At 37.9% G+C, this 15,450-nt stretch overlaps 4 protein-coding genes across 8 annotated transcripts; 1 reads left to right on the forward strand and 3 right to left on the reverse strand.

The window, feature by feature from the left end:
- Positions 1-426: 426 nt before the first annotated feature.
- Positions 427-2,222, reverse strand: alphaSnap (Alpha-soluble NSF attachment protein). The gene is made up of 4 exons (XM_002047985.4): positions 1,998-2,222; positions 1,108-1,423; positions 707-1,027; positions 427-638 (listed from the first exon to the last, which is right to left on the reverse strand). The coding sequence occupies exons 1-4, from the start codon at positions 2,087-2,089 to the stop codon at positions 489-491; spliced, it is 879 nt and encodes a 292-aa protein (XP_002048021.1). The 5' UTR covers positions 2,090-2,222; the 3' UTR covers positions 427-488.
- On the forward strand, positions 1,370-11,727 carry LOC6622847 (lysosome-associated membrane glycoprotein 5). 2 transcript variants are annotated; one of them, XM_015175949.3, is made up of 5 exons: positions 1,370-1,490; positions 9,457-9,539; positions 9,608-9,856; positions 9,972-10,381; positions 10,582-11,727. In XM_015175949.3, the coding sequence occupies exons 1-5, from the start codon at positions 1,463-1,465 to the stop codon at positions 10,622-10,624; spliced, it is 813 nt and encodes a 270-aa protein (XP_015031435.1). In that variant the 5' UTR covers positions 1,370-1,462; the 3' UTR covers positions 10,625-11,727. The 2 variants fall into 2 exon arrangements, with proteins under 2 accessions (XP_015031435.1, XP_002048024.1); XM_002047988.4 differs by lacking the exon at positions 1,370-1,490 and adding an exon at positions 9,074-9,298 and having other exon boundaries at positions 10,582-11,723.
- Positions 2,540-5,517, reverse strand: polo (Serine/threonine-protein kinase polo). Its single transcript, XM_002047986.4, has 5 exons — positions 5,116-5,517; positions 4,507-4,731; positions 3,643-4,422; positions 3,140-3,568; positions 2,540-3,071 (listed from the first exon to the last, which is right to left on the reverse strand). Exons 1-5 carry the CDS (start codon positions 5,212-5,214, stop codon positions 2,877-2,879), a joined length of 1,728 nt encoding a protein of 575 aa, XP_002048022.1. The 5' UTR covers positions 5,215-5,517; the 3' UTR covers positions 2,540-2,876.
- SCCRO4 (DCN1-like protein SCCRO4) lies at positions 6,629-15,055 on the reverse strand. Of its 4 annotated transcripts, none has more exons than XM_002047987.4 (7): positions 14,975-15,055; positions 14,156-14,222; positions 13,875-14,084; positions 7,658-7,749; positions 7,325-7,578; positions 7,051-7,258; positions 6,629-6,984 (listed from the first exon to the last, which is right to left on the reverse strand). In XM_002047987.4, exons 3-7 carry the CDS (start codon positions 13,979-13,981, stop codon positions 6,905-6,907), a joined length of 741 nt encoding a protein of 246 aa, XP_002048023.1. In that variant the 5' UTR covers positions 13,982-14,084; positions 14,156-14,222; positions 14,975-15,055; the 3' UTR covers positions 6,629-6,904. The 4 variants fall into 4 exon arrangements, with proteins under 4 accessions (XP_002048023.1, XP_032290926.1, XP_070063883.1 ...); XM_032435035.2 differs by having other exon boundaries at positions 13,875-14,106; positions 14,975-15,054; XM_070207782.1 differs by lacking the exon at positions 14,975-15,055 and having other exon boundaries at positions 13,875-14,106; positions 14,156-14,242.
- Positions 15,056-15,450: the final 395 nt, after the last annotated feature.

Raw genomic sequence — 15,450 nt, forward strand, 5'->3', positions numbered from 1 at the left:
AGATTTCTAATCGCCGTCAATTGACAATTTGTTGTCTAACTCAGAATACGCCTAAACAAACAACTTAATAACTTAGACTCGTTAAACAATTTCGATAAACTTGTGTTTATAATAATATCATTATTGCAACATAATAAAATAAATTGAAACAAGCATTGCTAATAATATTATTGTTTGCCTTTGCGAGTTAAATTAAATTAAGCAAAAAAAAAAAAAAGAACAACAAACTTGTTTTAACTATTATAACATTCTAATAACATATCCAATTCCGAATATTTCGCTTTGTTTAGTTTAGCTTCATTTTTAAAATGGTGCAAATCGGAAAGTTTTTGTTTAAGTTGAGTTAATTTGCGTTTTGTGTTTTTCGCTATAATTATATGTATATATGTAGTTATATTAAATTACTTGTTTTAAACTGAAAAAGCATTTTATAAGTTGCATATGCGTTAATAGATTTTTATTTGTTATGCTTTTATAGATCTGTGTCCTTATCGCAAGTCGGGATCCTCGTCGGCGGCCTTCTTAATTCTCAGCAATATTGTTGTGTACCACTGATCCAAGCGTGAGATGCTGTCATAGTCCTTGACTGCCTCTGTGAAGCCTTCAATATTCTGCTCCTCCAGATGCTCGCACAAAACCTGTAAAAAAGCGTGCACATATTTAGCCAAAAGGTAACTCAATTGGAGAGAGAACATGCAGCGTGTACCTTGATGAGCTTGAACTCTCGTGAATCTTGGAATGCCGGATATTGTTGCGCATACTTTTCGATTGCGTGTTGCGCATTCAACAAATCAACACTCAGGTGGCAAAGAGCGGCCCGAAAGAAATACTCCTTGGCGCTATATTTGAGCAGCGAACTCTCGAGCGAGGAGGCAGCGACCTGCTCGTATATCGATATTGCTTTTTCATAATCCTCCAGCTGGGCAGCGTATTGGGCAACCTTCAGCATGCACTTGTTGGCCGAGCTCACCGACTCCTCGCCCTTGAAGTAATCTGCCGCCTGCTCATAATGCTGTACAGCCTTGGCCTTCACATGAGAGCGAACACAAATTTAAAATATTTATAGAGCGAACTTAACATGAATCGGTATGTAAAGTCGTCTCTTACCAGGGTTGCCGGATCGCTTTCATACATCTCTGCAATGCTCTGATGATGCTTGGCTGCCATTGTGAAGCGTCCCATGTCGGTGTAAATGTCTATGGACTTCATCAGACAGTTGACTGCGCTCTCGACGTCCACCTTCTTGTAGCAGTTGGAGGCGTCTACGTAGCAGGTGCCCGCATCGTGACGACTGCCGGCGCGTCCGTGCAGCGTGGCTGCCTCGCAAAAGCATTCGCCAGCCTTAGTCCAGTTCTTGGACATTTTGAACATGTTGCCAGCTCGCGAATAACATTCGATGGCATCCTCGACCTTGTTGGAGCCACTGTAACGATGAAATTGGGATATTTAACATTTTTTCACCATGCCACAAGAAGATCGCAAATCAATTGGTAAGCTTTAAAAAAATTACATTATTCAGCTTGCAACGAATGTTTATCAAGTTTATCAGTTGAACCCCCTTTTATTAGCTTATCACTTTTGTGTAAAATTGTTTTTGCAATTACTTTGAGTTCGTTCAGGGCCTTCTTCCAAAGGTTAGTTTCCCATTAAAAATACTCTCGAAAAGGAGTGCAAATATGCGTAGCTATAAAGGGTATTTTTTTTCTAGTATTTATATGCAGCATTAACTTATAAATGCATAATACTTATTTATATATGACGTATGTATATATGGCGCATGCATTACAACTTTCCCCTTTAACTACGTAAATAAAATATGTATGTAGCCATATATATTCATACATTTATATATATATAATTATATATGCATATGTATATGTGTGTACATGCTTGAAAATACATGAAGAGATTGGAATATCGACAGAAGAATCTATCGGATGATTTAAACATTTAAAATAGTTATAACAAAACTCGTTGCTAGCACACAAATTACTCACCCAAAAAGTGAGCCGAGAAAACCTTTTTGTTGTGTCAGCTTCTTTTCCGCCTCAGCCATAAGCTGAAGGGCCTTTTGCTCATTGTCTCCCATAATTGCACTTGTGGCCTTTTTGTTCACCAAATTGCATTTAGATGACTATTCGGTGGCTTTTTAATATGTTTCCCACAACTTTGTCTTGGACTTTTCTGAAAATAAAATCAATACGAATATGCTGAAGTGTGACCAAAGTTCTATTCTCAAACATGATAATTTTTTCCCCAATGTTACTGAATATACTAAACTATATATTCCAGTATTTTGTTCCATTGAAATGATAGGCAAAGGAATCTTATATAGCCAAAAATAAGTACTTACTTACATTTCGAGCATAATTGGTTAAGACCAACAAAATTATTTCTTATTAATAACACTCCTGTCAGCTGTTTAAAAATGCAGGTGAATTCGCATTTCGATAACTCGAATCGATAACCAATATGTATCTCTGTGCAAGATATCGAAATGCCGATAATAATCGTTAGGAAATCAAAACATTTTATATGATTTTGATAATGTTAAAATCTTTATTAGATTGTATATTTATATCTTTAAAACATGGAAACATATATATAATTGCGTGTGAGAGTCGCCCAAATTTTTGCGATTGACAAGTTACAAACGGAAATAGCTAACCGAAAACAAAAAAGAATCTTTAACTTAATCAATAAACAAGCGGGTAAATTTAAACAGCAACTTAAATTTGGAATATTATGGTGCAAAGAGAGGATTTTCTTAAGTTAAGCCTGCGCGCTGTATGTAGAGTTAATGAATTCGGTTTAACTAAACATAAACGTAACGATAATGAATGAAATCAGCCGGCTGTAGTATTCGTATCTTGTGCTCAAACAAACATTTTCTCGAGCATTTTTCTCAGCTTCTCATGAGCGTAACGTATCTTCTGATATAGATCCTTGGAAACTCCACTTTGTGCAATAGTTGAGAATCTATATGTCCGGAAGTTCTTCTCATGGTCCATATAGGTGATGGCACTCATGCGTGGGCATAAAATAATCTTCATATGATCCGAAAAATTAAGCTAAACAACAAAACAAGAAATAAATAATCAAAAAATTGCACTAGTATCTGCAGTTATTCAACTCGTACCTGGACAGAACCGTTGGTTAGGTGCATGACCACCGCACACGTTGTGCGGAACCAGGAATGCAGATGGGGCATACGCGAAATTTGATCGCTCTCAACGGTAACATTATTAGCGCCTGCCTTTACTAGATGCTCTGTCATGTATCGCTTAAAATATGACAGCAGCTTCATCTTTTTATCCAGTGTCTTGCAGTAATCAGTCGTGGTCATATAGGTTTCTTTGCCCTCCTTATCAATAAAGTGCACGTTTATTTGATTCGGAAGCAGAATGAGCTTTGTGGTGTCATTGAACATAACTCCGATGCCCTCATCACACAGTTGATAGCCAAATCCGTATTTGTCGCTATAGTCGACCCACTTTGATATCCAAAATAGCGGCTGGGCAGCTGGATCGGTATTCTCATCACCCAGATTGCCTTGCAATAAACGTGGCTGTCAGAGCAAAAGTTGTTATTAGTTTCAGTTTTAAGCATTGACCATAAGGGAAGCACTATACCCATACTTACCTTGTCATTTATGAGCTTCGTCAGCTGCTGATGCAAACTCTCAATATCGCTACGATAGTCCTCGTTGTGGCGACACATCTGCGCCGATGCAGTAATGGCATCATGTAAATTATTCTTCAAGAAAGTCGACTCCAAACGGGTATCGTCTCTCAGACCGTTCATTTCCGCCAGCGGCTTACGCTGACTAGGATCCTCGATGGTATCATTGATGCCAATACGTGGTGCCATGGTCAGGCAAGAGCTGGGCAAGAACATAGGCACCTGCGAAGCCTTAAGGAACTCGAAGCTCAGGAGCTGTCCAATTGTGGGTCGGCTCTCCGGGTTGGGTTGCAACATCGCAATGACCATGTCCGCCGCCGGTTTTCTTAAGTAGCTCGGCACACGATACTCGCATTTCTTGATTTTCGAGTAGGTATCCTTCAATGTTTTCGTCTCGAATGGCGGCTGACCGACCAACAGTGTGTACATGACGCAGCCAATCGACCAGATGTCCACTTCGAAGGAGTGGCCCTTCTTGGTCAGAATCTCTGGTGCAATATAGTTGGGAGTGCCGCAGAGCGTCTTCTTGCGTTCGCCCTCGTATTCAATACGAGTTGCCAGTCCAAAATCTCCGATCTTCACATGCAACATATCATTCAGAAACAGATTGCCCAGCTTAAGATCACGATGAATGATGCGATTGTCGTGCAGATACTTGACACCCTGTATTATCTGGTATATGTAATAGCGGGTTTCGAACTCAGTAATACTTTTACGGCGTTTGTGCAACTCCATCATCGACTGCAAACCAAAAACATGTGGAGATTAATAAACTTTTACATATGCTAAGGTAATTCCTTATATTTTATATATTTGAATACTAACGCGCTTTTTGCACAGCTCCAGCACAATGTAGATGTTCTGCACATCTTCAAAATAGCTGTGAAATTTGACAATGTTTGGATGATTAAGGCTGCGGTGTATGGTTATTTCCTGTGCCGTCTTCTCTTTTTGGTTGTGCTTTATCATAAGTTTCTTAGACACAATTTTGCCGGCAAAGACATCGTCTGTTTCCACATCGATAATCTCGTAACATTTGGCAAAGCCGCCCTGTGAAAAGAAATTTATTTTATACAGACATATATATATGTAAATAAATGTATAATATTCATACATAAATGCATGTGCATACATGCATACATACATACATTTGTGAGTTGTACGCGCCAAAAGAACCAACTGGTTGTTTTAGCGTGTTTGGCAACACTACTAGTGCGTGCGCTCCCTTACACACACACACACACACATGCAGAACAACACAGTCCCGCACACACGCACGCACGCACACTCACACATACATAACTGCATACCGCGAAAACAACAACAGGAATTAAATGTCCAAGCAAGGCGACAGCGCAGCTGCATAAATCTGCGCCCAGCCTTGGCAAGATCCTCAAATTCACAATATACAGAACCAACATGGTTAGCACTTACCTTGCCAAAAAAGCGCATACGCTTGTAGGTCTTGCGATTATTCGAGTCAAACAGACGATCGGGTATATCCGTACTCTTGTCCTCAGGCTTTGCGGCCATTTTTCTCGGTATGTCTTTCTTGGTTTGGCTCGTTTAGATGAAGGTTTTTTTTTTTTATTTTTGCTCGCCTTGTTGCTTCCTTTATTTTCTCACACTAAGCTCATCAAATAACTGTGCACGGCACGCAAATGGAATATTAAATATATTTTAGACTATGTTAACAAATCGACACCAACAATGTTCTGAACGCACAAGACCCAGAGCGACACGAATTACTGGCACAAAGCGGAGAACGCGCCGAAACAGTTTATTTTATTTGAATGCCAGTTTGAGTAGTTCGTCAGCGTCACTACATCACAAACGATAACACATTTTAGGCAGCCCTGTTTAAACAGTGCTAGAAAATAATTAAAAAACGCACATGTTGACGTTGAAATTTGAATTTAAGTGTTCTCAACCATAAGAATTAAATAAATTAAGATTTATACAAATTTACCATAGTGTAAGCTATAAACTCAATAGCTACTACATTTTGTACCATGATAAATCCAAATTTAAGATTTTCCAAATACCAATATTCTACTTATCTACAACTCCAAAGATAATACCAAATCTTGAAACAGCTGGTCTCATGCTCAGGCAATAAGCCGATTGATCTGGCAACACCATGCTTGATAAGAGGTTGAACCTGTTTTATTAATATGTGTATGTATGTATTGAACAGTTTTTCAAAATCAGCATGCTTTATATATTATCTTTAGACGTTGGTAGATGAGATGTCTACATATGAATATCGAAGATCCAGACGAATTACGATTGTAGTCTTGTTCTAACTGAATACCATAGTAACCAGTTGCGTGAAAGACTTCCATTCTATGCTAATAATATTTTGCGTGTAGACGTCACATTTTCAGCATACCCGCAAATTAAAAAGTGTGACCTTATTCGCTTGGCCCGCTTGACCCGCCTTTTTTAAATCGCAGTCATAGAATACGTTTAGTTATGGTTTACGTTTAGTTACTTTGTTTAAGCTAATCGAAACTATTCATAATTATCTGGCGAGTAAACTTAAAAAGATATTTGCAAGCCTGCGCAGGCGATAGCTTTTTAGTTGTTAGGGACTTTGGGTACCTAGACATAACTAATATTTGAAATCAAATGAAAATTTGATAACAATCAATATATCGTTAGTCACACAAACCTAATCGCATTCTAGTTTATTCGCGTTTTTCTTTACTTCTTAGTTCAGATTTTCGTTAAATATTCTCTTACTAGTTTGGACTATGCCATTTTTACATCTATTCATAATAAGTTTGTCGTATTATATAATGTTTGCTGTTCTTAGTTTATCTTTCTGCTGCTGTTGGGGTTTCCAAGGTTTAGCTGCTATTTCGAGGATTGAAAAGTTCCTTTGTCTTAAAACTGTTGCCCATTTGTTGTTTCGGTGATGCCTTAAAAGTAACACTTTATGCAGTTTGTTTTTAAATGTTGTTTACAATTAAATTATTACATTAAATATATTAATATATATATATCAATAGTGTAGTTTTATAGTTGGTTTGTTTTGCCAGTTTTACGCAGTCTCAAGTGCCTTGTGTCTCTTTCGTGGTGTACGTATGTTTGTGTGTGTTGAGTTAGCGCGTGTAATGGGGGCTCTGTGTGAGTTCGTATGGGTGTGTCTTCCGCTGGTCTCCTCGTGGACACTACTGAATTTCTAAAGTTTAACTAGAAGTATGCGATCCAGGCACTCTCAGCTGGATCCCGAACTGACAATGACTAAGCCACGTTGCAAACGCAGCCACTCAACAAACTCGTCCAGCATAACGGGCCCTGAAATGGATGTGGTTGAATCTTTTTATTTGTTTCATAAACCCAGCGGCAGCAGCAGCTACTTACAAGCGCCATCAATATCATAGTTTGATAAATCAATACAGATGGTGCGCGAGAACTCGAGTATGTTGCACCATTGATCCTTATTGATAACCTTGTACTTGGACTGTTCTAGGAATTGTGCAAATTGTGGATACAATGTCCAATGCTTGCCCAGAAGCAGCTGCAGCATCGCCTTAGCCGTCACAATATCCATGCTTCGCTGATCCGAATCCTGCACAATAAAAGTCATCTTAGTGTGCATATTTAATCAAAAATATAGTTAGTTGGCGGCGCTTACCTTGGCAAAGTCATAGGCATATCGATATATACTCTTGAACGAGTTGGGATCGTTGAGTATGCTGCGCAGATAGTCCAATTTCACAACCATTTTCGCTGTCGAATCACATTCAAGATCTGTGAGACCCTTTAACCACTCCTGCTGACTGAAGAAACCCATCTGCGTAGCGCCCATTTTGTAGGCGAGCACAAGCATCACAATATTCTCGGGCTCAACGCCAATATCTTCACAGAATTTCTCCATGCCATCGGGACCTATAACAAAATGCAGGTGCTCCGCATTAACAGGTTGCACTTTAAGGTACTTATTAACAACACGAAAGGTAATACTCACCCAGCGTCTCAGGCTCATCAGGCGTGGTGTATTCATGGAACCAGGCGAGACAGCGTTTCTGGCTAAAGCCATCTTCTGCTCTGATATGGCGTCTAGGAAAATAATTAACAAATATGTTGCGTTAAATGTGAAATATTCTTTTTTTGTTGCATTTTTAAAACAATATTTAACGCACTTAGCCATATAACATTTAACCACATATATTTTTGTGATTTTATTTAACTAATTAATTTTTTTTTTTGCCTGAGCATTTGCCCCGCTGTTGACGTATTATTCAATGTTTTTGTTTTTGAGTGTTTGCCACCTAAAAATAGCAAATAGTCAACTCAACAGGGATGCCAATGCCAAGAGCCCAAGACAATTCGAAGTGAGCATACATATACGAAATGACGGCCACCTTTACAGATACAGCTGTGACACTGACAAAAACGGGGTGGCAAACGGTTGTCATTAATAAATATGCATATTTCGTATAGTCTAGTATTTGATATGCATGCGCTATCATTTGAATTTCTTACTCATATTCATGGCATATTAAATTGAGAGTAAGAGGTACTTTAAACTGCACTTATTACATAATTAAATTACATTACATTCCTTAAAAAGCTTGTAGATAAATATCAGGTATTTCATTTTTGGGGCGACGATGCGATTTCTACTTCCATATAGACCATACGTTTTTCCTTTATGATAGTGACCAATAGAAAATCATTCATTCAACCAACAATAGACAAATTTAGTCGAAATGTCTTGAAAACTGCGGCCTGCGCGATATAAAAGCGCACAGTTTCAAGAAAGTTTCATTAAGAGTGCTTTGATCTTGAGTTTAGTATTCGAAGAAGGAGGCAGACGGACAATCAACGAAACGAGCCTGGCGCTCTACTACTTATACTGATCTATATGAATTCTTTATGGGGTCGTAGATCTTCTCTTACAACTGAAACTTTTCATGGCACAGTTCATCCATTCTATTCAATCCCTCTTCTCAGCAATATTAAATTAAGTTTAAAATTCAGAAAAGCAAGCAAACGAATAATTCAAATAAGAGACGACTAGGCATGCAGATACTGTCAGGATAAACATTAAACATTTGGTTTTGGGTGCGGCTTTCAAAAAATTGAATCTATTTTGCGATTTCATGAACAAAATGATTGGCTCTTTCTGCATTCCATTAGAAATAGTAGTCCCTTATAATAAATGTATGTTAAAAAGTCTCCTATTCGACTGTTGTACGAATAAAAGTGCCCATCACTGTTCAGTTTTCGTTGCCCGACACACTTAACGGACGTTTCAAACAGAGTTCAGGCGACTGCGCGCTGGAATGTCAACTGAAAGCGAGAGTTCAATGAAATTCGTGTCAAAATATGTCGAGTCGAGAGTCGAAAGTCGAGAATCGTCAGATAGGAGCCGAATGGTATGTGACATTACAACGAGTTCAGGGCGCAGTTGTGCGCAGGACTTCAAGCGAGACACACGTCGTTATAGCCCTCGAAGCAAGGATTACTACGTAAAAATTAAAATCAAGGCATTAGTTAATAAACAGTAGAAAAATGCTTAACTTTCATGGGAACAACGTTCATTTGAACTATGCCAAGAGATGTGTATTCAACATTATCTGTTGCATGCTGCTGGCGTTACTTGGTAAGTTCCCAAACCAGCCCGTTGCCTAAGGGATGGCCCGACTGACGCAAAGGGGTGGGGTGGCAAAAAATCAATAGCACGGAGGACATCACAATGCTGACACACTGACTCGTAGGAAGAAAAAACCCATTTAAGCTGAAACCCTTTCTTTTTCGTAGCGGACAGCGCTGAAGGACTTCAGCTGAGCGCCTTTACAACGAAAACGCCGAGGGTCTCCAAATACTCCACCAAGTCGCCATCAGTAAGTGTTGGCTCTGTCTGATCCGAACCCTTGCAGTTCACTTCTAGTGTCAATTGTTGCCGTTGCAGGCATCCTCGATGAACCATGATGCGACTACTTCGATTTATCGCTTCAATGCCACAAACGGCATCACCTGCATTCTGATGCAGGTGGACGGATTGATAAGTATCCGGTATCGAAACAAGCTGAACGAGGATGTCGAGGCCGATCTGTATATGCCGGACAGTCCGCAGCTGAGCGGTGAATGCGTCGAATCCAATTTGGAAATATTGACCATGGACTTCAAGGGATTTACGCTGTCGATGACATTCAAAAAGGTAACGAGCTGTGCGCTACGCTTTTGGTGGATGGTTGCGTCAGCTGGCGAATAAGGTCAGAGGTTAACACTAAAGTTCATTTCTGCTCTGCATGCCACCACACACACACACACAGTCGTCGGGCGGCGAAGGCTGGTACATCAACCTCTTTGAGCTGACATACTCGTCATCGAATTCCCTATTCGAACATCCCGACCGTCCCAATTTGAATGTGAAGCTAACCTCGCCAGCGCAGACGCCCATGTACTTCCCAACGCCCGTGGGCAAGTCCTATCTCTGTGACAAGGAGCAGACCGTCATATTGTATGCACCCCACGATTCTGGCGACCAGTCTGGCCATATTGCACGCCTCTACCTGCGCGACCTGCACATGCAGAGCTTCATGTTCAAGGAGAGCGGCAAGTGGGGCCCCTCCTTTCACTGTAGTGCCACCGGTTCCTATCGCGACGAGACGGCACCTCTGGCCGTTGGCACTGCGCTGGCCATTGCGGTGCTCTTGACCATTTCCGGCTACGGCGGGTGGCGGTAAGTAAACCCGTTCACAACTATCGGTCAAGACAATTTCCAATTGGAACAAACAAAAAATGCAATTGCTGTCAGATTGATTCGTTTCAAAATAACCGATTCAATCGGTTTGCTGTTCGTTTTTTTTTTTTTTGAATAGCAAAATTTCGAATGCAATCAAAGCGAATAGCTTTAAATTTACAAAATTCTACTCTTTGCAGGTATTTCAAAGTCAAGAAGGTTCAATACGGTTCGATGGAGTAAACAGAATATTTATGTACCGGCATTTTTTTCGTTTTTCAATTACTTTCAAATCAAATCTTTGTACCGTTATTTGTTGCATATCAGTATTGAGGTATTTAAATAATGAATATAAAATTATGTTCTCAAACCTAAACGAAATTGTGAGCGAGCCTCACAGAAATATAACTGTTACAAAGGAATGAACAAAAACCTATTAAAGAAATACATATACATAAATATATGAGAATTGCAAATGTCTTCCATATAGTTAATATAATTAAAATGTTAATTATTAAACATATTATAAATACATTAATATGCATTTTTAAATATATGCGAGTATATATTTACACAACTAACCAAAAAAACAAACAACAAAAACTATCTAAATTTAAAACGTTAAATTCAAAAGCATTTTGTGTATTTGTTAGAGTTATACACAATATAAAAAGTAGCCCGAAATTCCATTTTGAAATATATAAAACTGACAAGATAAATTTAAGCACTAGCCAAACGAGGCCTAGTAAGAGTTCCCTAGTCCAAATAGAAAGATGTCCTGTACCCAAATACTAAATATATATATACATATATATATCAACAAGTCACACATTCATATATAAGCAAGCTTTTCCCTCAGCCTTGATCAATAAAATTGTTAATAAATAATGCAATTTTAGCAAGAGATGAGGGTACAAACTTTAAGTGTGCCAAAAATAAAAATCTATCCTAAAATGCCGACTAAACAAGAGCTCGAATTCAAAGTAAAATATTGAGAGATAGAAGATATATTAAAAAAAAAATGAACAAAGCTTTTATAGAACCAAAGAAACCATTCATCCGCCTGATAAATGCATTTGCATGAAATAAATAAACTCTTCTGCAGACCCATTAAATGGGTACAGGGTATAATATTAATAGATAACTATTTTTTTCATGTAACAAATCAAAATTAATGTAATCGCATTGCATCTCTAATACACATATGCACATATCTAAAATTATGTATTGTCAATTTCGTATCGTATCGATCGTTAATTTTTTTGTTCAAAAATTCTCTTCTTTAAATTATTAACTAAATCCATAATACTCCTCAAATTCATTTCAATTTAAATGCACCTCTTTTCACATAAGATCAAAAAACATTTAAGCGAACTAATAAATGAATTCCAAATATATAATGTTTCAATTAGCGTTTGAGCATCTACCAAAGAGAATGCTATGTGTGTGTATGGTACTATATTATATAGTATACTATATCATATCGCAATATATCATATATGCTACTATATCATATAAGTAACATAATTATTCCCTTAGGTCCATCTAAAATTAACATAAATTTATCCAACTTATAATTTAGCCCATACTTCCTTTTCTTACATATGTTGTACAGAGACTATATTATATATAAACAGAAAAACGGACTTGGCTGCATCGACTTGGCTGTTCGCACTGTTCAAGTAGATATATTCTGCGGACTACTATATCAACGCTAAATATAACGCTAATTATAAAAGCTATACGGAGACTCCACATATTCAATACAGGACCTCGAAGTGCAGCCAAAGTTCGAGCTTATTTGAATTCATCCAAATTTCACCACGTTTCCACGAGATCAATAAGAATCGATAATGATCGCCTGATTTTTTACCATATCTTGGGGCTTACAAGATCTAGACACGTCATATTTGGTAAGTAGGATTCGAATTCTAAACAAATATATAGATTTGGGATTACTTCAGTAGAGCCTTATGCTTAAGTGCTTACACATATTTTTATGTCAAATTATGATAATGGAAACTTCATAACGATCGGACTATAAACACCGAATCTACTCAAGAAAGCAAGAAAGAAAGCTAAGGGGGGAAGCCACAGTGAAAACAGCGAAGCTCGTGGCATGCGTGCTTTTAGATGTTTGTATTAAATATATGTTAAATTGTTGTATCGACAGGTTAGAGTTGAGGTCAGGGCATAAGAGGGCACTCCTGACTAGGCCAATTTGACTTGTTAATGACGAATTGTGAAATTGACAGAGAACCTTTTATTTTGACATGTATAGCGCATTTAAGGAGGCATCTCCAACCCCTAAAATCAACGTAATTACATCGGGGTGATTGGTTAAAGGCATGTCCCTTTGTACTAGGCTAAAGGCCATGTTGACTAAATTTAGCACAGATTATTTTTGCAGCCGGCTATACATATATCTAAATTGCGAGAGACAGACATGTTTGTATGAGGAACGGCCAGACAGAAATCGGATTATTGATTATTTTTCAAGATGTCTTGAACTGAAACCTGAATCATGATTGTAGAAAACTGATTTAGTATACTTTTGGCATATTGAATGAGATTAACATGTATCATCGAGTTTCATATAATAAATTTATATACATTCACAGGTCAGAGACGATGTTAGAATCTACAGCTTGAAAAGAAGCCGTTTACATGCTTTATCGAGATAAAACTGATGAAAAGTTTATAAGGAAGAAATAAGAATACATCTCCGTTCCTAAAACTAAATATTTATCGGTTATCAAATCCAGTACTTGCAGCAGATTTGAAGAGCTGAAGGTAACTATACATTTTTAAAAAAGAAATAACTGCTATCTAGAGCACGCTGCACATTGAATACCCTTGCAAATATGGCATAGAACACCCTAAGATTATTCTTTATGCCCTGAAAACCCAGTTTTACTGCAGTTCGAGAACCTTCTAATTAGGCATTGCGGACCGGTTTTGGAGTACTCGGTTCTATCTCTATCTCTAATTCTTTAAAGTGAGTTTTATATTGACTATCCATAAGCGATTTAAGTTTATTAATTGGATTGTATCGATTTGTCGGTATACGGAGTAAAAATGAATATGTTGGCTTGGTGTGGATATATGGATATATACATATATATATTGGATATATGTGCAAACTGATAAAGTTGGAATTGCTTTGATTTTCCATAAACAAACATCAGTTAAATTTTTCGACCTTTGGCTTGATTTTACACAATAACGATTTTTCCAGCATTTTTCAATGAAGTGTTTTTTAGCGCGATCAAACTCAATGTGAATATTTTTCATTCATAAGCTGGAATATCAGAGAAGACGATCGGATGCCAGGGAAGTTGCACTTGCGTGTGAAATTGTCAAAAGCCTGTCTTAACTTGCAGTTTTATGAAAAAAACTCTTACGGCCAAGACAAGCCTCCTAATATATATATGTATATGGTCAACTTAGTGTGCCAATCATGCATTCTTTAGATAGTGTATTTTTGGCTCACCTGCTGCTTTGCTGTGTTGCAATGCTTGTGTAGCTGGTGCGTGCTCTTTTTGATTGGCCATCCATATTGTCACCGATTTCTGGAGCTCGACGTTTACCTCGTGGCATGACTTGTGTGATCTGATTGCAAAAGTTGGCCTGTCTTACCAAAGTAAAATCGGCAAAATTTGGCTTTGGCTTATATAACTATATTTATTACACGAATTTGCAGCTGTGGATCGCAGAAAATTAAACTATTATTTATTAAACATAAATTACTGCCCATCATTTATATGCACTCACCACTGTCCCTCAGCGCAACGCAGTCATTGAAACATCATATCACGGCGACATTGACTTACATATGTAGCTGCAATACGTAAATGAAAGTTATAAAACAACAAATTTATGTATGTTCAAATTACGTATGTATATTTAATTTTGCAGAGTCGACTATATATTTGTTAAATTTGCTATTTATTTATTCTCAGTCAGTTGGATAGGTGTGTCCTGGTCAAACGCTGTTGAGCAAAAGATACAATACCCGGCAAAAAGTACCTCGCCCCTCTATCTCAGATATTTCCACAGCTGAGAAATTACACGGGATGCACAGGACACCGAAGACATACACACATACACATACACATACACATACACATGCATATAAATACATGTAAGTAGTTATATATGTATTTTTCTATACGTATGTATACGTATCGGTAAATTGTGCGTTAATGCATCTATGCGCACTTTATAATTCTGTTTATACACATTTACAAATAGACGTGTATGTCTGCATGTATTTTGCACTTAAAAGAATTTCGTGCGTATGCGAATTTGTAGAAAACACTTTCATGTTGAAAACACCGGCAGCAGATTGGCCAAGAACTGGGCATGGACGTGGTATCGGTATCGTGGTCGTTTCCCCATCTCAACCACAAGCAGCAGCAGCTGATATGCCAGCAGCAGACGGCAGCCTGCGCGTGCTCGTCTTTTTACGTCGCCAAATGCGAGACTGGCTCGGTTCGCACAATGTTCAGTACGCTTTGAATCACTTATTGTTCTAAATAGACTGCTTAGCAGTTTGTTTAACTCGAATATGCACACACATTTAATATTTACCATTTATATGTTGATACAATTTACAAGCCTACAGGACAGGTCTTGGCATCAATGATATCGATATTTTGATGCCGATGCCGATGCGGCGATGTTTTCAATGTTTTTTTTTTTTGTATATATTACGGCATATCATCGCAGAACTTTCAACGGTAGCCCTGAAGTAAATGTTGTATGACTTTACGCTTATCGATAGTAAGACTTTGCGACCGTCGATTATATTATTAATCAGCAATCAATTTAAATTGACATTGGTTTTAAGGATTTAAACAATAAGTGAAGTTTGTTACGGCTCTGATATTTGGTATATTGCGTAGAGGTGATCAATGCAAATCGTAAGAACTAGGAAGTCGAAATGATTACTGTAAACTACAGTGTAGAAACATATCGAAAAAAGGTTATATGTAACTTTATTGTTTACCATCTAATCGGGTTTATGTTTAAAGATCTGTGCTATCATTTTTCGAAAAATTCATCCC

The sequence above is a fragment of the Drosophila virilis genome, chromosome 3 (genome assembly GCF_030788295.1).
Source record: "Drosophila virilis strain 15010-1051.87 chromosome 3, Dvir_AGI_RSII-ME, whole genome shotgun sequence".
Classification (NCBI taxonomy): domain Eukaryota; kingdom Metazoa; phylum Arthropoda; class Insecta; order Diptera; family Drosophilidae; genus Drosophila; species Drosophila virilis.